Source organism: Cystoisospora suis (assembly GCF_002600585.1).
Source record: "Cystoisospora suis strain Wien I chromosome Unknown contig_1782, whole genome shotgun sequence".
NCBI classification, from domain to species: domain Eukaryota; phylum Apicomplexa; class Conoidasida; order Eucoccidiorida; family Sarcocystidae; genus Cystoisospora; species Cystoisospora suis.
The window spans coordinates 7,383-31,519 of NW_027154582.1; the positions used below are offsets into that span (position 1 = coordinate 7,383).

At 46.8% G+C, this 24,137-nt stretch overlaps 4 protein-coding genes across 4 annotated transcripts in view; 3 read left to right on the top strand and 1 right to left on the bottom strand.

Annotated features, from left to right (window-relative positions):
* CSUI_003949 (50s ribosomal protein l4) overlaps positions 1-2,771 on the top strand; it is a gene marked incomplete at its 3' end in the record, with an annotated part of 10,153 nt that extends 7,382 nt beyond the window's left edge. Inside the window, exons 8-11 of the mRNA XM_068064144.1 lie at positions 464-562; positions 1,010-1,078; positions 1,610-1,685; positions 2,563-2,771. Of these exons, the coding sequence (XP_067923875.1) occupies positions 464-562; positions 1,010-1,078; positions 1,610-1,685; positions 2,563-2,771 (453 nt within the window). The remainder of the gene's footprint in view (positions 1-463; positions 563-1,009; positions 1,079-1,609; positions 1,686-2,562) is intronic.
* A 1,864-nt stretch (positions 2,772-4,635) lies between these two features.
* CSUI_003950 (uncharacterized protein) lies at positions 4,636-14,635 on the top strand. The gene has a single exon (XM_068064145.1). It carries the CDS (start codon positions 7,987-7,989, stop codon positions 13,969-13,971), a length of 5,985 nt encoding a protein of 1,994 aa, XP_067923876.1. The 5' UTR covers positions 4,636-7,986; the 3' UTR covers positions 13,972-14,635.
* Positions 14,449-20,017, bottom strand: CSUI_003951 (e2f-associated phosphoprotein). The gene is made up of 5 exons (XM_068064146.1): positions 18,245-20,017; positions 16,541-17,670; positions 16,266-16,380; positions 15,923-16,025; positions 14,449-14,798 (listed from the first exon to the last, which is right to left on the bottom strand). Exons 1-2 carry the CDS (start codon positions 19,348-19,350, stop codon positions 16,746-16,748), a joined length of 2,031 nt encoding a protein of 676 aa, XP_067923877.1. The 5' UTR covers positions 19,351-20,017; the 3' UTR covers positions 14,449-14,798; positions 15,923-16,025; positions 16,266-16,380; positions 16,541-16,745.
* CSUI_003952 (golgi snare) lies at positions 20,009-23,532 on the top strand. The gene has a single exon (XM_068064147.1). The coding sequence runs from the start codon at positions 21,434-21,436 to the stop codon at positions 22,451-22,453; it is 1,020 nt and encodes a 339-aa protein (XP_067923878.1). The 5' UTR covers positions 20,009-21,433; the 3' UTR covers positions 22,454-23,532.
* Positions 23,533-24,137: the final 605 nt, after the last annotated feature.

The following is a 24,137-nucleotide window of genomic DNA, read 5'->3' on the forward strand; positions in this document are numbered from 1 at the left end:
CTCTCTCTCTCTCTCTCTCCATTGTCACCTCCCCGTAAGAACTCATCAAACGACTCTATTTGCGCTTCACGTCTCTTCAAGACCTGCTCTCAAGAGGTGCGTTAGCTGCTAATCAGAACCGTCGTTGTCACGTCAGCATCCCACTGATTGCAGGATTTCGGGTGGAATCCCAGCAGCTTTCTCCCTCTACCCGTGTAAGATTTCGAGTCGAAACTGTTCTCCTACATGAACAGCATCCCAAAGAGTCACAGCAGATCAAGGGCCTTGAGGGTGGTGGCAACACCGGGAGTAAAGAGGTGTCTAGCTTCAGCTCTGGAGGGAGATGCATTTCTACTTCAACAAAGAGAGTTGCTGAGAAGGAATGTCTTGGCTTTGTTAACTACTGCAGCTTTTTCTCCGGTGTAGAGAGTCCGCGTCAATACTGCACGTGCACCTGATTGCGTCGTTTGTGTAATTCTTACAGAAAGTCCCACGAGTCGATCCATTCAAAGGCTTCCGTCTCGCCAGGTTTTCCTTGCATGAACCGTCTATGCCTTGGGAGAAGTACGGGGAAACTTATGTGGTAAGAAACTTCAGCATTTTCAGAGAAGGGAAGTGATCGCTACTTCATATATACGTCTTCTCTCTTTTTTATGCTATCAAAAATCTACGCTTCTCAATGGAAACTGTATCCGAGAAAGTCTGCTGTGTGTGTGTTAAGCCTCTTGTCGGCCCGGGTGGTTAGCAGTGCAGTGCCTTCTTAGGCGTATAGTTGGCTGGTTGTCTGCTTTTGGATTCTGACATTCCAAACACATAGGAACGTGGAGTTTTTGTTGTTCAGTCAGCTGCACGTGGATCGGGTCTTTGCGGTCGACAGGACTTTCTCGTGTCTGTCCCTGTCTCCGAGGTCTGTCCGTCGTCACCCTCGTAACATTGCATTTGCTGTGTGGTGAGCTACCATATTGTACACAGAGGCGGAGGGCGTGCGTTGTCCTTGTCGTGTCTTGGATTATTCTTGTGTATGGTTCAGGACACGGAGCCATTGGAGACTGAACAGGATGATTTCGACGCTTTCGACGACCTTCGTGAATCGATGGAGGTGTGTGAGGAGAAGTCCGAGTGATTCCTCTTCACTCGTTTTTTTTCGTGGCTACGGTTGCGAACCGATCTTGGGTTGGCAGCAAACTCTGTTTTCTGTCCAGGGACTCTGCAGAGGAAAACACACTCTACGAGCTCCACTGTTCCAGTTCTTCTTTTAGTGCATGATAGGATTTGGTAACAGTACAGGGAAAGAAGTCGGTGCCGTGAACGGAGAACGTTGCTGAGATCTTTTCTAGGGCAAACGTCTCGGGTATATCCAACGTGACCATCCTCTCCCTTGAAAGATTCAGTAGGCAGCTCCCCAAGGTCGCTGGTTGTAGTTTTGAGCCTCCTTGAATGCTTAGGCTCGTTTCAGCGGTCACGGAGAGATGTTACACGTTTCTGAACACATCGTTAGATTTCGAGCGTGCGGCGGGGTGTCGATGGTCTTTGACTCTTCTCTCGTTGGGGTCTGAGAGAATCAGGAAATCCTGTCTTTCTACCATTCCATGCCATGTTGCTTTTTTCCTTTCACGTCTCCCTTCATTAGGTTAGAGAGCGCCTTCAGAGACTCGACGAAGAGGAACTTCCTCCGTCTCTTGTTTCCGACGGTCTCAGTCCGGAAGGTGGGTCTTCGGTTTTTTTTACACGTGAAAACAAAGTGGTGTGCCTTTCCTAGGGGATAAAGCCAAAGTGCCGCGATTCGTTGCCCCGCTGAGTATACGACATAGCTCCACTAGAGGCATACAGACCTCCAAGGCGTCAAAGTTTTGTGTGTGTGGGGGGAGTGTACTCTTTGTCGAAGAACGGTAACCGGTTGTTAATAGAGATCGAGCTGTCATTTGTGTGTAGGTACTAACATAGGGAAAAGAGTACTGAGTGTTAGCCTGCAAGAACGCAGGGAAACGGTTGTTTCTATATATAACAATGGTCAGATGTATGAGCGTCAGCCGCGTTGCTGTCTCACGCCGACTGGCCTCCAACAAAACGTCCTAGACATCCCCTTGACAATGCACGCAAAAGAAGAAACCGATGCTGAAGAGGCCGGAGGGTAACCGGGATGTTGCCTCACTTCTCAGGCAGAACTGCTGGGGAGCGTGCGAGGCAGAATTTTGCTGTAACTGTGTCTACATGAGGGACGGCAAATTCGCATAGCAAGCAGTGTCGATCCGCCGGCAAGAACCTGTCTCTTAAATCGTGTGTAGATAAGTAGCAGGGAGATTCTCGAAGAAGCGAAGGTGCTGCTCAGCCACTACTCCCGAAGAGGAGGATAGAACACACCCTCTTTTCGGTGACTCTTTCTGTAAAAGCGTTCAGTATTTCTCAGCGAGGCGGTAGGATAATCGCGCTCACCATTGTGCGTAAAGAGTGTTGGATAATGTTTTAACACTCACTCCTCTAGGTAGTTCTCGTTCAAACAGGGCTCTGCAAGACAGCTGACGGAGGAACCGCCCACAACAGCTACGCCATGCAGTTCCGTTGTCCCTGTGGTTTGTTTCCCAGACACACCTTTGAATGAGAGAAGAAGAACCATTCCAAAAGATTTTTACGGTGAAGTGCCCGCGGAGGACGATGGGAAACTTGTCAGGCCGTGTCAAATCAAAGAAGGGGAAAGTGTCCGGTTGCCTGACGAAGGCGAGGAGGATTCACAGTGGGAAAACTGTTCAAGCCTACCTCCTGTGGATCGGTACTCCGAAAAACAGCGCCGGTGATCTGAAAAGAAAATTGAAGAAAGGCTGTACTGTATCTTCGGCTAGAGAATAGTCTCACGAGTTCTGTGCCCTCTAGTCTTTTGTTCGAAGGCATGTCGGTGTTGGCTGTCCTGGGTGATGCTTCTTTTGCTCTGTCGCTTGCTGTGTTCGGGTTAACAGTCGAAGTAAGGCACTTCTCCACTCAGTTTGTCTTGTTTCTTTCCGACTGTTTTGCGAAGACGTTGACCTTGTAAACTGGCACACCAGCGCAAATAGCACAGTCCTGGTCCCGACCGATGTGGGCTCTTGTTTACAACCGTGGTGCTGATGGACCAGAAGGGTGAAAGTTCGTGCCGGTGACAGGAAGACGAGATGTGAAGGCGCACCAATCATCCTACTACGATGCGGGCTAAAGAACAAAACCACTCAACAAAGACACGGCATCACAGGCTCAGATTACGGCTAGATGTTCGTGTTGCAATACGTCACACAGGAAGCGCACCGGAGACACGATACGGGCTTATTTCTTTCAGTGAACTGACGACTACTAGCTATTAACTTTCCCGTCCGCATAAATGAAGAAACACGCCTTCCCGTACAGCCCCGCGCCAGCACCGTCCAAAGAGTCGCTACCATCAGGGCCTGAGGGGACGGGTACATGCAAGAGGGTAATAGACTCCGTAACATTCGAGTCTTCGAGCCCCATCTGGCAACCCTGCAACCAAACTACTGCCCAGCGGACCCTTCTCATTTCTGCCCATGGGCTGAAGCTGGCGAAACAGTTTCAGGTGAGTGTCTTCGGACTGTCTATTCTCACAGCATGACGACCCGTCTGGATGGCGTAACTGCGGTTCCGTTCAGCCTGTGTTGCTCGTATGAAAAGACGAAGGTTTCTCGGCGCCGACAACAGTTCTGCCGACGGAGATAACGAAGCCGCGAAGAACGAGGCTTGATGAGGGCACGGCAATGGTGCACTGGCGGCCGGAGAAAACAGATAAGTGCCAAGACAATGTTTAATACCGGCCAAAATCCGTGCAGTTTGTTTTGGACTTGTGAAGTACTTGAACTTTCTGACCAGGCAGCTGCCACTCTCGCGAAACCAGCGCATCGTGCCTCTTTCATGAAAGCCGTATCCTCTAGAAAAAACTGGGGTGTTGGCTGTCGCCGAGGTGCACTGACTGACACCGACACGTACTCCGTCAGAAATTCTTACTTCAGGCAGTATCAGAGAAGCACCTTCGCTTCTGTCACCACCGAAGTGTTTCAGGGAGCGATGTATGGCGGCGTTGCTTTCGAAAGCTCTCCACGTGTGGCGAACCCGTCTGCAGCACAACGTCCCTACTTGTACGCTGTACGCGACGAGAGTTGGAAGGTTCTACTGCGGACGGGTTTCGCCACACGTCATGCCCTTCGAAAAGGATGTGTAGTGGAGAAAAACACACTCTGCAAAAAACTTCCCCCTGTCCTCTCTGCGTCCACACAGAAACTCCCTCGATCGGCTCCTGGTCCTGCCATAGCATATAGTTGTCTCTCCGACAGAACCACTACTTGGCCTACTCGGCACATTGTAAGGAACCTGTAGTTTGACAACGCTGGTGGCAGCTCATCGAGTGACCGGCCCCCTCCGGGAAGTGTCCTGGGAGTGATCTACCTACAAAACGACCCACCAACACCGGGACACTAGCTTCCGCATGCTGCGCGTTTTTTATTCTCAGCTTACTGACATGGAGCAGAGCAGTGCTCGCGAATTCTGGTGACGAAGAAAAGTGTGCCCAGCCTTCAGGCCAAAGGAAATTCGTACGCCTATCTCCCATGACGTAGCCGGCTCACCAAAATTGCTGTCATTCAATACAAAATAGTCATGCACCGCTGCCAAACAGCAATAACTTGCGCAGACTTGAGCGGATCGTGCGTCTCCTAAACGACTTGCGACAGCTAGACACGCTGTCGGAGAGACGAGGAGGGCCTCGGTGCTTCTGCTAGACGGAAGTCGTGTTCTCTTATCACGTTTGTTCTATTCGAGCTAGTGGTCTCTGTCTGTGCATTGTGTTCGTCGCCTTTCTGTGGCTGGCGAATAGCCGTCACGGGAAAGGAGCGAGGAGTTCGTTTTTTCATCAGCGAGTAGGGAAGGCTCCTGTTCTTTACACAGACTACCGGGCCTCACGAACGGGCCCTTCTCAAACAACAGCCTGAAAGCCGTGTACACTGTTCTCCTTTCTGTAACATCCAATTTTGAAACTCGTTTTCATCAGCTGGAGTAACGCTTGTTCTCGAGTAGTTTTTGGTCGCTTTCGTGTCTCCCTGTAGGTCTGCAAGTGTTTGGCATCTGGTTGGCTTCTCCAGGAAAAGTCTCAGATCACCACCTTCGTTGCAACAGGAAGAAATCATTCTGGTTCCCACGACCCTTTCTCTGTCTTCCGCGAAGGCGGGCTCTCTGTTTTGTCGTCAAAGGGCCGGCGTTCTGTTTTGTCGTCAAAGGGCCTTTTCGCCAAACTGTTTCTCTGAACTCAGAGGCAGCAGCGCGGAAGCCTCTCCCATGGGCGCGTCTTCCCTTTCTTCTCTTTTCTTCGTGTGTTCTTTCTCAAGGCTATGAGTTTTCAAGGCCCACAGATAAGTCGCACGTGATATCTTTACTAGCACACCGCCAGCTTTAGTCAGAGCTGTGCTGTTATGTCCGGCATATCACACTTGCCTTATCAGCTCTGTGTAGGGTTTACACAAAAAGCTTTCTGTCTCGCTACGAGAAGCCAGTCGTTTCTAGTTTTCTAGTGAGGTCACTCATTTGCACGTGACTGCTACTGAAGTCCGTCCTTTCAGTTTTCCAACTCAGGGCATTTTTTGAAAGAGACCGGGAGGGTTTCTTTTTTCTTTTCACGTCCCCTACAGACGTGTGCCAGATATCAAACAGTGTATTTCTTGTCGCCAAGATAGACGTTTCTCTTCTGTGTAGTCGCTACGTCTTTGTAGTGGAAGTTTGCCCCGTAAGTTTGTTGCGACAGGGAGGGTTGGTAACTTTGGAAGCCTAGACTCGACGGCTGCTCTTGTGTTTCTTTCTTTCTATCTATTCCTTTATATCCCTTCTTTTTTGTCGTTTCAATGTCACTTCCAAACATTGAGTCTTTCCCCTCTGTTGGCTCGGTGGCCTCTACTTCTACGAGAGGGGGAAGCCCTGTCTCTTCCTCTCCTCCTTTATCCGAGGTCTCTTCTGTAACGGCCCCCCCTTCGGTATCCCCTGGAACGTCTCTTCCTGGCCTTTTCCAAAAAAAAGGAGAACAAATGTTACACACACATCTATCTTTATCGGAACGTGCTCCTGGCGCTTGCTTCTCAATCCAGTCTTCTCCTTCGTCTGTACGTCGTTCTCCTTTGGATTCTTCATATCAGCCCTATTTCAGTGAAACACACAGTCTGAAATCTTCTCTTCGACTTCCGCGATCAACGTTCTCTTCGTCTACCCTCCATCATCCAGTAGTAGGATCGTCTTCTCCTCCTCTTGATTTATGTTCTGGTTCTTCTTTTGTGTCAGGAGCATCTCCTCCAGAGGGTCTGTTGTCTCTCACTAGTCGACCTTCGAGTGGAGCCCTCAGTAAACTTCATCGTCATGTGTGTACGGACGGGATTCAGCGGGTTCAGTCATCAAGTTCTCAGGAGCCTTTACAAGTGAAAAGGAAACTTTCTTCTTCGTCTGATCATGCAAATAATGTATCATCTCACACGAGCCAGTGTTCGTCAGCGTTGGCAGGTGTACGTACACCTGGTTGTTGTTGTGACTGTCTGAGTCTACCCGACTGTATGCCTGTCTGTCTACATCATAAGAAGCCATCTTCACTTGCATCTCTCTTCTTTTTCGATCTCTTTCTCCTTGCAAAAATCTTCACTCCTCCCCGTCATATTTCTCTTTCTAATCCTTTCTCTTTCCCCTCTCCGTCTAAGGCTCTCGACTCTTCGCTCTGTTTTTTTCTCCCGGGGTTTCCGCTTCTATTCGCCATTACCACTGCAGTACCCCTTCTTTCTCTCTACTTCTTCATACCAGGCATACGTGTTGTTCTGTTTCTCATTGCGTCTCTTCCTTTCTTCCCTGTTTGCGGTCTAGGTCTAGTATCCTCGTTGCTTTTCTTCTTCTCCTGGCTTGCTGTCCGACTTGTCTCAATCCAAGCGTAGACAAGACTGAAGAAGAGGAAGAAGAAGCAACGGTCTAAAACACTTTCAAGCCCTACATCTTTGTCTGTGTGTCTGATTTCTCTCTCTCATTGAACTGAACCACATCATCATCCGACCCTTCTATTCTGTCTATTTTGCATATGCTCTATCTGTGAGAATTTGAAGCCACCTCGGTGTTTTCCTTTGTTTCGTGTGCGAGTCCTTTTGTATTTGTATCCGGGCGTGGAATGGCTCAAATCACTGCTCCAGATCTGGTCTTTCTTCGTCTTTGTATCTTTTGTTCTCCAAATGATTCTGGTTTCATTCTTCAGTGCAAAGAACGGAAGTTGATGTCGACCTCGGCTTCCGTCTATCTATCAGTTCTCTCATCCCTGACAAAGGAAGTCTGCTAGAGAGAATGCTGTCTGGATTGTTTCGTCCGTGGAGACACTGGAAAGCTTTCTATAGAAATAGCAAAAAGTCACCTGGCTTAGCGAAGACCTATCCTGGTGTTTTGACAGAAGAAGAAGCTCATACTGTGCCGAGAGAAGGTGATAGACCAGACCCGGTTTCTCGTGATGTATTCATAGTCTTCGTCTTCATTGTCACTCCACTATGGGTCTCAAATGAAATGCGAAGATCAGCATTTCGTATTTCTTTAGTGAGTACAGAAGGTGCTAAGCCTTTTGAAGAAACGCATATTCTCTGTCTTCATATTCTTTCCTTCGTTGGTGTATTCTTGTCGTTTCTATCTCATTCATTCGACGCTCTCCTCTTCCAGCCTTTCTTCTTCTTTGTTGCCTGGTCACCGTGTTCTTCGTACGTACGTCGTCCTTTCTCATTGTTGTTTCCTTCTTCCGTTTTCTTTGCACGTCTCACGTCCACACGCTTGTCTCTCAGGAAAGAAGCGATTCTTTCCTCTCGTGGCTCAGAAGAAACGAAACCTACACGAAAGAGACTTCACCACGTACATATGAAATGCAGGAAGTGAGAAAGGGAGAAAGAAAGAAAGAAAGACAGGAAGAAGTAGGTGGACGGTGATCTCCTCGGAACCACTTTAGACGCGTGACGTTAGAGAGGTAGGACTGGGGCCGGGATGGAGAGACACAACGGCCGTCTAATAGGAGGCAAAGGAGATGCTGAAAGGCAAAAGGAATTAAAGGAAGAACAGCTGCGATTTGAGCAAGAAGAAGGTAAAGATGAACCAGGAGAAGGAGAAGAAGATCAAGTCTTGAAACGCTGTTCATACATTGCAGCGGTTGAGGTAACTCGGACTCTGTTGGGGGAAGAAGATTCCAAAACGAAAGGTATATTTCGTTTATCACAACAACTAGCCTTTACAGAAGGTGGATTCCTATGTAGTTCTTTCCGTGCGGTTCTCTTTCCTATTCTTCTAGGTTGCTCATCGCCATGTCTTACGTCTTGGGGATTGCTTGCTTTTCTCCGCGCACGGCAGCTTCTCCTAAGAGAACTGAAGCCGAAGAAGAGGAAAAAGGGCGAGAGGGTGAGGCGTCGCTTTACAGGATGCGGAAGCAATAGAGGCGATTGTCAGGTGACAGAGGTGAAGGAAGAGAAACAACGAGACAACATCACTAGTCATCGACGCGTGGCGAACACGGCTGTCGCTGGAAGTAGCGACAGCGTACTAGAGGCAAGGGTGAAGAGAAGAGAGACAGGAAAGGAAGGAAGAGGCCAAGAGAGCTTTAGAAAGAAGCCGAAGAAGACTGGGGCCCCTATTCGGGAAGTTTGTACGGGAGGAGAGTTGGACGAAGATGATCACAATAAGGATAAGGTGGCGAAGGAAGCTATACAATCACACCTGTATATGTGCGCATGGACTGGGTTAACACGTTGCCTTGAACGTTCTTCTCCGGTTTCTTCTTATCTCTCTTCATGCTGTCTTCCTGGATCTCAGCCTTCTCTTCCCGAAAGGAAAGAGATGGAAAGAAAGATTTCCTCTGAAGTCTTTTTCTCAGAGAATAAGAATGAACACGTAGACGGCGCCCAGCGGCGTGGTGCTATTGCTTCGACTAAGGGGAGAAAGAAAGAGATTTATGACATGCTAAGGAGAGGAATGACGGAGTATAAAGGAGCAGAGTTGATTGTGTTTTTCGTAACTAGCTTCGAGGAAACTTCACAACTGTCTTCTCTCTGTACACGTGGAGGAGCCGGTGTATTATCTACTCTTATTCCCCCCTTAAGTTGTCCTTGCCCCACTGGAGTAGAGACTGAGAGTGGGACAAGACGGCAGGAGAAGTTGAAAGACGGTGGTGAGGGAGGTGGAGAGAACTGGGCTAGTAATAATAGTAATACGTCATTTGCTTATAAAGGGAATGAAGAAAGAGAAGGAGAGAAGGGACGTGAAAGGAACGGCGATGAAGAACTGACGTTTCTCATAGACAGTTTACAAAGAGCAGGTATCAGGAGTGAAGTGAGGAATGAAAGCCCTCTCATGGAGAAAGCGAAGATGGCTTCTTCTTTTTTGTCTTCAAGCTCATCATCTCCGCATGTTTCCTATCCTTCTCGTCATTCGTCTCCTGTGTTTTCTTCCTCGGGCTTTTCTTCTCTTTTTTCCTTCTATTTGAAAAGACCCTCGTCTACAGAGAAGCTTCTAGCCGAGAAAAGAGCCTGGGAAGCAGAGGGTTATCATTTTCTTCCTGAGGCAGAGAGAGCTCAGATTCGCAAGGATGTCGTACGCTCTATGCGGCAATGGCGTCTACCCGAAGAAGAGACACAGGGATTCCCTCAGAATCGCGTTTTTCGAAGACTTGAAAGAGGCGAAGTGACTGTACACGATGCAAGACAGATAGAAAAAGAATCTTCTGCAGAAGAGATGATACACGCAACCAACAAAGGTGAAGGAAGTGAAGTAGGGAGTAGCCTCATGATAGCGAAACCAGTTGTCGAGGAGATGGAAAGACAGTGTGAAGATTCCATGAAGATAGGAGAAGCTGAAAACTCAACTTCTGCTGTTGATTCACGGCTTAATGACTTCACTTCAGCTGGACCCTTATCAAGAGACATAAAGGAATCTTCTTATTGGTCGAAAGAAGAAGAGGAGACGAGACAGTTTTCTCCTGTTGGAGCGTCAGTTGAAAAGATTACTACTCAATTTGAAGATCAAGAGGAAGAGATAGAGGGAAAGACTGGCGTGGCGGACGAAGAGACGAGAGAGGAGCAGGTGAGAGAGAGAAGTGGAGAGGGGGACTACCGGGGCAGACGAAGGAAAAAGATTGAAGCGGTTCAGGATATAAGTGAAAAGAGAACGGTGGAAGGAGAAGAAGTCAAAGATGAACGGACTGTAGAGGGAGAAGAAGAAGAAGGCAGAAATAAGAATGAGAAGGTGTGTGAGGAAGAGATGGAGAATGGAGAGGGTGGTGATGAAGATGTGATATGTTTACGTGATACTTTAGAGAAGATTCTTTCTTCTGTTGTCGCACGGCATTATAGCAGGCTTTTTTATACTCAAGGCATGCATGATATAGCAGGTGCGATTCTTCTTCTTCTTATGCATGCAGGAAGATTTCTTCTTCTTGCTTTTCAAGTGAGGAAAGGAAGAAGTTCTTCAGTCGGCAATCTAAACATGTCTTCTTCATCGTCTTCCGTACTTGATTCTATATGGCCTTCGCATCATCTCACTGATTTTCTTTTTTCCTCTTCATCACCTTCATCTTCTCTTTGTTCGTTTTCTTCGTTGATATCTTCCTATCCGAGTCTCGTTGCGTATCTTTCCTCTCTGGCGTTTTCTTTAACGGAGCGCTTATATCTCTTTCATCTTTGTGACTTCTTTGCGGCATCTCTTGAAGCTTCTCTACTTCCCGCTCTATCTCTCTTGTCCCTCTTTCTTTGCCGATACGATCCGTCGCTTCATACTGTTTTCTCATGTGCTTCCATAGCAGCAATAGACGAGAAATCTAGTCAAAATAGAACGGCACAGATCACTGGCAGATCTCAGAAGGAAGAAGAAAGCGAATCCTCACAAGAAGAAGAAGATGATGATGATAGTGTAGGTACAGTGACTTCATCAACGGATTCTTTCAGCTCTGAAGATGAAGAAAACAACACACAGGACAATGAAGAGAATGAGGAAAAAGAAGAAATGCAAACAACCTCAGAGGGAGAGAGAGATTACTTTTGTCACCATTTTGAGGAAGAAAAGCATGAAGATGTCCTGATGAATGAAGGCTCTTCTGCTCAGGCTCTTTCCACTGACAGTTCTTCGTCGTCTTCTTTTTCATCCTTCTTCCTTTCTGCGAAATCTTCTCAAGTGGCTCAACCTCGTCGACGAAGACGACAGCTTGGTGATCGTGTTTCTTCTCGGAGTTCTTCCTCACTTGATGTGAAGAAGAAGAAAGATGGTGAAAGAAGTGCAAGGAGGAGGATAGAAACACGGGAGATGCCAAGACATAGTGATACGAGTAGTAGTAGTGGTCATGAGGGGGAGAAGGATAATAGAAGCGCCAGAGAAGAGATCATAAAGCCAAGAAGCAAAGGAAAGAAAAAAGGAAAGAAAGAGATCCATAAAAGAGAAAACAGGAGGTTCTCGACGGAGACTTCAACTTCTCTTCGTTTTTCAACTCCGTCAGCGTTCTCTCCCGTTTCATCATCTTTTCCTGAGGAGCCATCTCCTTCGTGTTCTTCTTCCTCTCTGCCACACGTCTCGTCTCCTTTCCGATCTTCAGGTTTAGAGTTCCAGCCTTGTACATCATGGCTGATAACTTTCTTCGCTCATTCTTTTTCATCTTTTTCTTCTTTGTGTCGATATCTCGATTGTGCGCTGACCTCACATCCGCTTTTCTCTCTTCATTTTGCTGCGGTTGTCATCTCTTTTCACCGCATGCAGATCTTCCAGGCTTTTGAAGATCTTCTTGAGGCATCTATCAATGAAGGAGAGTTCCTGCCAGAGGAGCTTGAGAACTTCCTTACGTCTTTACGACAAAGACAAACGAGAAGGAGAGATTCTTCATTACATCGAATGCAAAGAAGAGACAGCAGAAAGCGGGGAGGAGAAAGGGAAACGCACTCATCGACCGGAGGTAGAGCAGAAGCCAAGGAGAATAGTCTGAAGAAGATCGACGAAATGTCGGCAACAGATGAAGAGTCGCTGGTATCGCGGTTTGATCGAAGTGAAGAACGTACCGAAGAGAAGGAGGAAAAAATTAGTGCAAGAAGAGAGAGATGGAATGATGTCTGTAAGGAGCAAAAGAGGCGACGAAAGGCCGAAGAGAGATGCGAGCTCAAGAAAGAGGAAGAAGAGGAGAGGGGGGAAGATCAGTGGAAAGAAGACATGCGATGTCGGAGGAAGTGTTTGAGAGATCAACAGCGTAGTGTAGAAAAAGAAGCTGATAGGATGAGAGCCGCTGTAAAAGAAAGAAGAGATGACGAGGCGTTTGAAACAAGAGACTTTGAGGGGAAGCAACGGGAGACTTTGATGGCTGACAGGAAAGGAAGAGAAAAAGCAGAAGAAGGAGAGACGACGAGAGGAGGCGGAGAAGAAGAAAAGAATAGAGACGATGATGATGATGTGATGCCAGATGTTACAGAAGAAGATGCTTTGAGAGGTTATGGTGAGCTTGTAGCAAGGAAACTGATGGAAGACCAGTGGGGGAGATTATCGAGACAAGAGGAAGAACTTGAACGTGAGATGAGAGAAGAAGAAGGAAGAAGAAGTCGTCGGCTTTTCTCTTTTCTTCGTTTCCGAGAGAAGAAAGGAAAAGACAAAGATCTCATTCCAGATCGAGGATTACTAGAACAAGTGAGAGATCGCTTAGGGGATTCAATCTCCGTGAAGTTACACTCAATCATTCAAAACATTCATTTTGATGCTCTTCCTCTTGATGATCTTCTTCATGAAACTTATCACTCCTCTTTTCTTGACGAGGACTCAGAGCTGTCCGTACACTTGAAGGAAATCTTGCGGCAAGCTAAGCATCTCAATATTCGTCTTCCTCCTTTCTCTCCAGTATACAACTATCCTTACCCATGGATGGAAACCAAGAAGAAGACGACTTTTTCTTCTTCATTTCCCTCTCGTCATCTTTCTTCTTTTCTTCCTACTTCGTCAGCGACTTCTCTTGGATATCCACTAGACATTCTTCATCATCTTCCTCCTCCTCCTTCTGAGGAGAATCAAGAATACAGGAGTGATTTCTATCAGTCATCTGGTGAATCTCTCAAGGAAGATTCTTCTTTCTCTTGTGAAGGGAGCAGAGGTATATATCTCTCTAAACCTACCAGAGAAGAGACAAACCAGAGCATGTCGCCTTCATTTATAAGCGAAGATCATCCAAATCGTGTGTCATCAGGAAATCAAGCAAGCAACAAAGATGAAGCAGAGATTAAATGCGAAGCTTCTCAAAGAAACGAACTGAATTCAGCATCTGTTTTTGCAGCTCGAACACAAGAAGATATCTTCTCACCTTCTTCTTTCTCTTCCTCTTCTGCTTTAGAAACCAGTTGTTCTTTTTTCACTATTCCGCCGCCGTACTTATATCTTCCCACGACTGGGGAAGATCCTCGAGTTCCTTCTTCCGAGGAAGAGTGTCAAGGCTCTCTTAAAGAAGTGGCGGAAGCTAGTAATGAAGCACCTCAGCGACAAAAGCGAGCAAATCGATCTTCTCTTGCAAAGAATACAGTTAAGAAGTATCCCTCTCACTGGGTATGTGTCTACAACAAAGTTTCGCGTCATGGTGAAGAGAAGAAGAAGCGTCACTCTCATCGCGAGATGAAAAAGAAAGAGCTGACGCTGAAGAGACAAAGCAAGTCTGTCATGTTAAGTCCATCTCTCGTTGGTAGGAGTCCGTCACGTGCACTTGTATGGAAACAGGAGGAAGAACGAGAACGGAATGGATTAATGTCTATCGTTGTGTGGATTTTCATCTTCTTCCTTCAACCTCTTGTTACTTTGTGTCAGTGGATTCTAGATCTCTTCTTTGTGGGGAAAGAATCAGATGGTTTTCTACCTTCTGTAACGCATACAACTATGATGAGAGAGTGTCAAAGAAGGATGAGATCTTTGAAGTATGAAAAGAGTTCAAGAAAGCGAACAGTAGAGAAGAGAGATAAGAAGAAAAAGGAGTAGGCGTGAAGAGAAAGTCATCATGACCATTCAACATGGATAGATGAATACTTCTTGCTCTTCTCTCCCGCTTCTTCGTTTTTAGTCTTTCTCTTCTCACTTTTCATTCTTTTCTAGGCGTCGAGAATGGGAACGAAAACTTCTTTAGAAAGCAGACCCAGACAAAGGAGAACTTCTGGTCAAAAGGGTATCATTGTCATGGCTTGTTCTTCCTGTCTCTTCTTCAAACATGTATCTGAGTCTCTCTCGTACATTTTGAGTTTCTATTCAAGTTGTCTTCTCTGCTTTTCAGTCATGCGATTTCACTCGGTGAAAGACAAGACTCCAGTGAGAGTGACAGTGATGAGTGCTGTTTGCTCATATAGAGACCAGATTTTTCATGCATAAACGAGGAAGTTCTTCGCTTGTTCGTGTGGAGATAGAGAGACTGGGAAATGATTTAGACCGAAGGTCACGAGGAATAAGAAATATGACACTAGACCTCGAGGAGAGGGCAGCGGTTGGCAGTATGATGTGGGACGGGGCCACCAGGCAAGAGGGCAGTGTAGATACACAACAGACAGTCTTTTTGTTCTTTGTCAGTGATAGGACGAAAGAGACAAGGTGGCAAAAGACGAGACAAGAACCTGTAAGAGCAGACATTCAACACTGCTCCTTCTTATGTGGGATCTATCTATCTATCTATCCTTGTATCAAACTTGATACGGGCGTACATCTAGACATAGTAATTTGAAGCGTCTTCCTTGTTCTCATCTTTTCTCCTCTATCTTCTTCCATCGCGGCAATGAGGCTCGAAAACGAAGTTGGTTTGATAGTATTGTCAGCAAATCCTTCGCGTACAGGCGGATGGGAGAAGGAAGATGAAGCACAAGAGAATAACTTCAAAAGGGATAAGAAGGAACATGTTGGTGGTCCTCACATGAGAGAAAACTGTTAGCGAAGAGAGCCAGTGCATGCATGACCGCAGCATGGCAGTCCTTCACAGATTCTTTCAGACAATCTCAGCATATGTAAGAGATTTTGCGTTTTTCTCTTTAGTACTCTCTCATCGCTTTCGAAACAAACACAAGCTTCTTTTCTATTCGATTCGTTCAGCTGACTCTGCTCGATAGCAGTCTATGTCTGGTGCTCGTTCACTCTTATCTTTCGTCGCTCGAAGGTGCTCCCACCTCTGTGGTACACCAGCGGAAGGGATGACGTCGATGGGCAGCTGGTTCTTTCCAGGTACCCGTCCCGTCTAGGGAAGCATTCTCTTCACGACCGACAAAAAGCGGGTAGAAAGATGCAGACGCCTCTTCTGGCGTTTCTTTCGAGTAAGAGAGAAGGAAGATCTGTTACAGAGACGCTTATGTGAAATGGTTCCTTCTTTGAATAGGGAACGGATAGGCCATGGCTTGTGAACCCCCACCTACGTCGGAAGATGTTTCCATGACGTTCAATAGCACTGACTGGACTGGACACCCAGGAGCTGCGCTCTGCCTTGGGCATGGAAACTAAAACGTTTTGTACAACCTTCAAACACACTTCGCTTCCCGCGGACTTGGACTAGAAGTTTTCAAAACGGGGAGGTGGAGAAGCATCTTTGATCTTGATAAGAACGATATGACTCCATTGAAGGTGAGCTTAGCAATGTTAGTTCAAGATACCAGAGAAGTCTGGAGAATCGGACGCTAACCCCCGCTTGACTAACAATTCACACGTAGACTCCTCCGACTCTTCCGGGTTCCTAACAGACTGAAAGGTCTTCACGGCTGAAGAGGTCTCTCATTTTCCTCTCGCTTGGTGCTTGTGATAGGAGCACCCAGCAAGAGTTTAAAACGGAGCAATCGCCTGAAGGGGGATGATCTCGCGGTCGCAGTTCAGCACCGTGGGTAGCTTACCTTCCTGACACTTGCATGGTCTCCTCAGAAGTACGAATAAAGAGGAGGCACACCACGCAACAGGCAATTCTTACCTCCGTCATCATTCAATTGTAGTGCTGAGTTCCGCTGTCAGATGCGTGGGGGAAAGGAGTGATGGCGTGCGCTGCCAATCTACTAGATCTGAAGACCCTTAGTCTGTGATAATGAGTGAAAAGAAAAAGAGCTGAAACTTCATTAGGGGTTCCTCCTGACTTGTCCTGGAGTTTGACTGTACGTATGCCCCACGTTGCTTCTACCTAGTAACGTCTGAAAAGAAGGGGTATTCAGAGGTATTGGCGCTAGCTAAATTTACTCTCTCGAGCTACAGACATTTCTCAGGGATAAGAATCAGGTGACCCGACACAGCGAGACTGAAAAACGAGTTTCTCTCCTTACCACCAGATAGGAAAAGAAAGCAACTCTCTCTCACACGGGTCTAAGCCGGCCTATTCCACGTCTTCCCGCAGATCACAACGGCGGGTACTGCTGTAGGGCCCGATGACTGAAGATCCTAAACAAGATGAGAGAGAAGCCGAAACGAAAACAAACGAACGAACAGAAAGTACGCCGCATTCTTGGTTCTTAAGAAAGTGAGAGAAAGAACCAGGAGATAGCTTCTCTCCTGCTACTGACACCAGGTCTAACCAAACACATCAACGACGAGAACTTACCATCAGATCCTTTCGCCGGAGTCATAACAGAATCAATCGCTCGAAACCATTCCCAAGATCAACAAAGACAAACACTCTTTGTTTCGTTCTTTGAAAGAGAGACAACGCCACTTTGTAAGATACACAAACAGGCTCAACGACAAGAAGAAAGAAAAGGAATGATTCAGAGAGACTACACCTGTCTATCTTTCTTTCTTTGTCTATCTTAGGCTTCCCCTGGTAAAACATGAAAAAAATGGAAGATGTCTTTTTCGTCTTGTAGACCTAGAACCGTATTACAGTTCGCACATTTGATACGATATGTGACAACCCCCTCTAAGCCTTCAACAGCAGCAAGTTGTCCACCATCAATGCCATCCTCACTATCCGATTCTTCTTCGTCTTCTTCATCTTTCTGATCATTTTCTTCCTTTTCACGTGGATTTCTCCTGACTGCTGATCTTTTGTCTTGTGTTTTAAAAACATCAGTATTGCGTCTCCCCTTGACGTCCTCTCCAACAACGGGTGACGAGTTCTTTCTTGATCCCATGAGACGCTCAACATGAACTAACACTCTGAGATCTTCATGCTTTCTCCCCGTGTCTTCCGTTGTGGAGGTAGGATCTCCTGAAGTGCCTCCACAGTCCAAATGCAAATGTGACGCTTCTGCTCCTGCTCCTGCTGTTTCATCGCTCTTTGCCATAATGGCGTCGATCTCTTTCTTACCATCAAGGCTTCTACTCTCATTGCCCTCTTTCGCTGTATCGGTATTCTTCATGGGGCTACCTTTGTCGGTTTTGCTTGAGAAGTCTTGATTGCGTATCTTACCCTCTATTTGATCGGCTTCGCTTGCGTTCTGAGATGAACTTGACGAGAGTAGAGAAGTGGCAGTCGTGTTGTCTTTCTCATTCGAGTCTCCTTGATATTTTAGTGAATGTACACCTGGGGAACTACTTCCTAAATCTTCTTGGGAATCATTCCCCGTCGTTTTTTTAACTCTCTTAGTGATCAGTTCTCCTCTTCGCTGTCTTCGAGACTTCCACCCTGCAGAAGATTCCTGCGTGGCTGGACGAGGAGGAATAGGCTGCTGAAGATCGACTTGAATGTTGTAGGCTGCTGCGGCTCGATACTGAAAGAAATTCTTCTCGTGTCTGAGAGACAAACACGAGAAGAGGAGACATGGGAACAAGAACAAGTAGAACACTTCGTGTGTGAATCGTTCCTTGTCTTTAACTCTCTACGCTTTGAAGAAACAAACTGATTCTTCTGTCCATACATGATGAAGACTCATACAGCTTATGTTCTCTTCAAGAAAACGCCAACCACGAACAAATGAAAAGACACATCTAGGATGCTAATTGCTCATTTGTAAGAGAAAAACACCTAGAAGGCCGCGTCATCACACATCCTGTATGTAAATGCAGGAAGAGTTCTGTAAACAAAGAACCTCCACCTGTCTATCTAGGAGCACAGGTATATTCGATGAAATCTGTCTCGACTAAGAAAGAAGCTTTCGTCTTGATAGAAGACGCTGTTTCGTGATGTGAAATCAACAAGGACCTGTGAGACGAGACTTTAAGAGAGTGCCGCTCTCATAGCTCTGCTATCTAAGAATCTCCACGAAAGTATGGCCTACAAGAAATAGATGGCTAAAGAAGAAAAGACATGAGAGAGAGCGGAATGAAATCCTTAGCTTGTGACAGCTCGATGAAAAGACTTCCTTACCTTTGACATTGATAGCAGACAGGAGTGAAGCACCCCGGACAGGATAGAATAGCATCTGACTTTTTATCTCCAACTCTGAGGTGTTTACACACCCACTTCTCATCTTCTTCATCAGCAGATGTATCATAGAAATCTCCGCCTGCTGCTAGGACTTCTTGCTCGAGTTTCTTTCTCAGCGTCTCCTCATCTTCCTCATCTTCTTCATTGTCCATATCCCATTCTTCCTTCTTCTCTTCGTCACAGACCGTATCTCCTTTGTTTCTTCTTTTGATAGACGAACCGGACTGATCTGAAAGCGACAGGTCAGGTTGCAATATAGGCTGTAACTTGTGCCCAGCTCCGAGAGTAAAGTCTGTTTTACTTGAAGACGAAAGTAAATCTCGTTTCTCTTCGTTGCTTTGATGTTCCTTCTCTTCCACATGCTGTTGATACATACCAGACAAGGTAACAGTACATGGCTCTTCTTCATCTCCCCAGTTCCAGGCAATCATCTCTCTTTTATGAGAGGTAGAAAAATCTTTCTGTCTCTCATCTCCGTTTCTTGCGGAACCAGATAAAGATGATGATATGCTTGATGAAGAGCAAATTCCTTCTACGTCAAGAGGTACCCAGTCTTCGTCTATAGTGCCGAGGGTACGAGTCTTAGAGGAATAAGCCTTACGGGTAGTCGTGCGGTTTTCCTTGGTGGTATAGCAATGAGAGACGTTCTTATGAACAAGAGAAGAAGCGGAAGAGCTACCTTGGAACTCGCTTTTGTCGGCGAAAACAGTCTGCCTTTGTCCTACTTGTTCTGCACCTCCTGGAGTCACAAGAGATGTATCTAGCTTAGTCTGGTCGGTCTGAGGTGAGTGACCAGGGAGGAGATGACGATCACGGCAATACAGTGCAAGTTCTCTCAATGCGGAGTTACAGCGAATTGACTCCGAGGAAGGAAGTCTTTCGCAGTCGCCTAAGGAAGACGCGCTTGGTTGTACTTGGTTAAGAGCAGTGTGGTCTCTTTGAAAAATCTTCCTAGTAGAAACTGGTGGCAAGAATGTCGACGGTTCGTTGGCAGATCCCAGAGGGTCTGAGAATAGAAGCTTAGCAAGAGGATTTGAGACATTCATTACTGCCTGCGAGACACCAGTAAAACCCCGGGAACGAGGAAGGAAGAAAAGACAACGAAAGTCTCGTCTTTCTAGAACCGTAGGAAACCCAGGCAGGCACGCTCGCACCCGACTTGGCCTAGTCTCCACGCGTTGACTGCCTACCGGAAAGACACCGCTGTCAGCGAATCTGATACAATTCTCCAGATGGTTGATTCGACTCGAACATGAGCGAGCGCCCGGTGTATATGCACCAGGAGGCGAGAAACCTCAGAGTCCTATCGCATGACTCCTGCGGTGCGCTCTGAGCGCATCGACGGGAAAGATAAGAGGATCTTCTCCAGAGAAAGGCCCGGAACCATGGGTCGAAACGCTGTTACTTAAACTCCAAAACTATGTTTAGCTACAGAGTGTACGAAGCGAACGCCGACCTTGACAGGACTTCCCTGAGAACCGGTTCAGGTCTCGCATGGAAAAAAAGAAAGCGGAAAGGTGGAAACGCTATTCGAGCAGCGAAAACCACTAACAAGAGAGAAAAGAGAAAGAGCGCAAAAAGAAAATGAGTGAGTGGGAGACGAGACTCGAGACTTGGCATGCGCTGACCGCCCGCTTTTGTCGTGAAGTAGTACCGGCGCTGTCCCAAGGGTCGTATGAAGATTTCTTTTCTCATCGCTTTCTTTCCAATTCCGTTTCTGAGAGAGCCTTGAGTGTTTTCCCTCTTCCACAGTGCCATATTGTTCCTCTGGAAGCCCAAGGACGCTCTTCCTGCGGGGAGGGGTCCCGATTTTCATGCAGTCGTCTTTTCTCCTGGGAGACTCGGAGTTTTCCTTTGTTCACATGCGTACTCGACAAGCCGGTCATCCCTCATCCGCTTTTGTCTTGCCGCCTTGACACCCCGGTTTGCCTTCCTCGTGAACGCCAAGCTTCTCACGTCAATTTGGCCGTGAGAGGCTTTCAGTAGACAGTCTTGCTGACTGCTGTAGACTCTTGCGGTTCGATTTCCTTGCTTCCCCGCCATCGTCTATCAGTACGTTTCAGTGTCTTTCGTTCCTTTCGTCTTCGTCCGTGAGCTCCAATACTCACCTCGGTGGAGAAAAACAGGGAGGAAAAACTTAGACAGCTTCAATCGGATTCGTTTTTTTCTTCTTTCCGGGTCTCTGCTGTCTGTCTCCGAGGTGTTCATGCCATATTTTTCCAGTTGTGTCATGCAGGCCGGCCCCGTAGTCGTGTTGCTTGGTTTTACACGAGGAAATGCGACCGAGTCCGGATGTTGCTGGAGAACCATCTGCCTATGTGTTCGTATGCTGAGCATGTTCGAGCAGTTGCACTGCCTTGTTGAGGTGCCAGACTCGGGTGTATCTGGTGTAGAGGTGTAGGGACATCATGCGCGTGCATTTCACTGATGGGAGACATAGCAATCAATTCTTCACGAATGTTCTTTCCCGTCTTTCCTTGCGTCGCCCTGCGGCCAGGAGGCGTCTCCACGGCAGCCTATCACCCACATGTCTTCGTACAGATAGATTCCTGTACTGCATCAACCACCAATCTTCATGACGTACAGCTACACCAGTTGAAGTGAGATCTCGACAGAAGGCTTTCAAAGGGAAAGACAGAGGCTAACTCTTTGTGTCGGCAGTCCGATATCGTGCTCTCATTGTCATTTCCTTCTGCACTTACCCGCGTCCCGCCTCCACCTTCCCGTCAAGGTCGGTCCATCCCTTCTAGACATTGGAATTTGTCTTCCTTTCTCCCTGTTGAATTGCTGTCTGCTCTCTTTTTCTGATTCAAGGTTCGCATTTCTTCCTTCCTCAAGCTTCCGTATTCCACTGCTGATGACAGTCATTTTCTCACGTGCTTCCGCTTCTTCTCTTTCCCCCTTCTTGCTCTCTAAATTCTTCACGTCGATTTTGATTCCCTCGTCAAACGGGACTTCTGATCATTTGACAGCAAGCAACTTTTATCGTCTTTCTTCCCGGGACTAGAAGTGTGTGAAGAAGATGTCTTTTTCTTTCTCGCACCTTCTGTCTTTTGTATAGAAAGAGACTGTAGAGAGGAGTATCTAGTTTGCTTCTTAGAAGCAGAAGGTTTCTCGTAAGTCTCAAGAATGGAAGGCTCTTCTTCTTTCTCTTCTCCGTCTTGTTCTTTCACAACGCTATACCCATCGTGTATGGCTACTAAGAAGCAGATAGATGCACTTCTCTCATCGTTCGAGTCATCCGGCGCTTCTTCTTCCTCTTCTGCAGTTGCCACGCAGCAGCGTTTGGTCGCTTTAACTCAGCATTTAGAAAGAGAGGTTTCACGTCTTTGTTCAGCATTTGAGAAAGAGAAGTCCTCTTGTCTTACGTCTTCTCAGCAAGAGGCGGTTTGGCGTCGACGTATTGCCGTGTTGCGTGAAGATACCCAAGCGTTACAGAATGCAGTGTATGTACAGCTCGGTTTTGCACACAGGAGACAACTTGAGGAGAGACGACAAAGAGATGAACTCCTTGGAGGTGATAAAAAACGACGAGGTGCTGCTGTTGAGGCAGCTCGACAAGCAGAACTGAGTTACGCAAGAGAAAGAGATAAACTGAAAGAAAGTCACAATATGATCGATTCGATTCTTGTCCAAGGTAGAGGTGTGTTAGATAAAATGGTTCAACAGAATACTGTTTTGAAAGCCGCGAAAAGGAAAGTTCTTGATATGACAAGCGCAGCAGGTTTATCATCTAGTGTGATAGGTGCAGTAATGAGAAGACACACAACAGATCGTCGGTTAGTCTGGGGTGGTATGGCTCTTACGCTTATCTTCTTCTTTCTCTTGTATCGATATGTCCACTACGGAGGAGACAGAGGTGGGGGCGAGGCAGCAAACTTATCAACAAAAGAACCAGCTGTAGAAGGACTAGAAACAGGAGGGGGAAAAGGAAGATTCGATGTCACTGGAAAAGTCCAAAGACGAGAGAATAGACCACCGATCGTGAATCATGTAGGTCAAGCAGATCATGCTGAGGCATTTGGTAGAGCAGAGAGCTCTATAGATGAAGGAGGAGACGTCGAAGAAAACACCAACAATCAAAACAGCCAGGACGAACCAGGTGGAAAAGGAGGGTGGGAGATGCCTCCCTACTCTCTACTGAGATAGTGAAGGAAGAGCAAGAGGGAGTAAACGATGGCTGCAGTGTATGTACAAGAAGAGGACGGAATGAGAGGAGTCCGCGAGCCGAGCCAGACTACCAAGGCTGGAGAGGGGAGAGAAAAATAAAGAGAGACAAAGAATCCTCAGCAGTGTGTTGATGTAGGCCTCAATTCTTCGTATCGAAAAGGTTTGTACGGGAGAGATAGAGAGAGAGATCAAAGATATGTAGATACGTACATAGATACAGGAAAGAAGGAGAGAGTTGAAGGTGAGGCTGCGAGGATGAGAGCGGAAAAGATGAATGTGAGAGGAGATCTTTGTACTCTGGATTTCTTAGTTTTCCTGTTACTGGAGGGATAGAGTAGGAAGAAAGGAGATCATGGAGATATTGCTCGCTATATGAGATAGAGACACGGGAAGACAGATGATGGCAGAAGGTTTTCTCCTCTCCTATGTCTGCTTTCTACTGTGGTCCCTGGTCTCCTCATCTGTATGAAGCCGTGTCGGGAGTACCATGTCTGTATGTATCTATATACTTATCTCTAGATATGTATACCCGCTGATAATATTCAGCAACGAAGAGTCGTCTATTACTTCTTGAGAAACTTTTGTATAGGTTTCCTTTGGTGGTGCTGGCGTACATATCTTCTTTCCTATTGACTCCTTATCAGTGTCCGATCCCCACTCCTACCACAGTCCAGACAGATGCAACGAATCACGGAGAAGAGAGTCCAAGAGACGATACTCGATCATCAGCAACAAGTGGGCGTCCTAGTGCATTCCTCTAATCTTCTTATAGGTTGGTGGTCTCTGTTTTTCTAGACAGACAGACAGACACCTGGAGTTGTTCTCTCAAGGAAAAGAGTAAGGAAGCACAGCCCTTGACCAGGAATGGATTGAAAGAAGTCGAGAGGGGGGGGGTACAGCCCGGAGTCGACAGGCGGTTCCTTCCCTGCACATGCACTAGCATGAGAGAAAAGAAGACTTCTAGGACGCGCGTGTACGAGGCACCTGACGGGGGTAACCTGTGTTAATTGCCAGTGGTGAACTCTTCTGCATATTACTAACCAGGGAAACGTTGAGGACTACCTTTTTATCTTGACGAGTACTGGCTCTCCTTCCATGTCAGTTAGAATCAACCGTACAACTTGGATGTCGAAGGAAAGTGAAACCGGGTACTACGAGGTGGCTATGGGAGCGAGAACGCCATAGAGAGGCAAGCTCTCACGGGTAACGTTGAAGGCTTGCCTCTTTTCTGTCAACAAGGTGAGTAAGAGAACAAACGAACCGTGTATCAAGGAAGATCAAAGATATCCGCGTTCTTTAGTCGCTATGGATCACTGTTTTCGCCATTAAGAACGAAGATATTAGCAGATAAAAAGAAAACTCCTTCTGCCTCAGTCACGCTTCTGGAGCAAGAAGAGTGGGGAAGTGGTCTCGATGACTCGTTCTCTCAATAAAGTGTATGTACGTAGTAGTACACATCGTATACACGTATATCTTCATGGATGGATACCTATACTCCTCTTTCCTGCATCACATCGAATACGCTCACGCCGCCGTTTTACGCGGAGCGCACTCTGTCCCTCACGACTGCTGAACTGACACCGATCCATCTGTATCACGTCCAAGTCACCTTTCCTCTATAGAAAATCTCCCTGAAGTCAGTCCGGTTGGCGTTGTTTCGGGT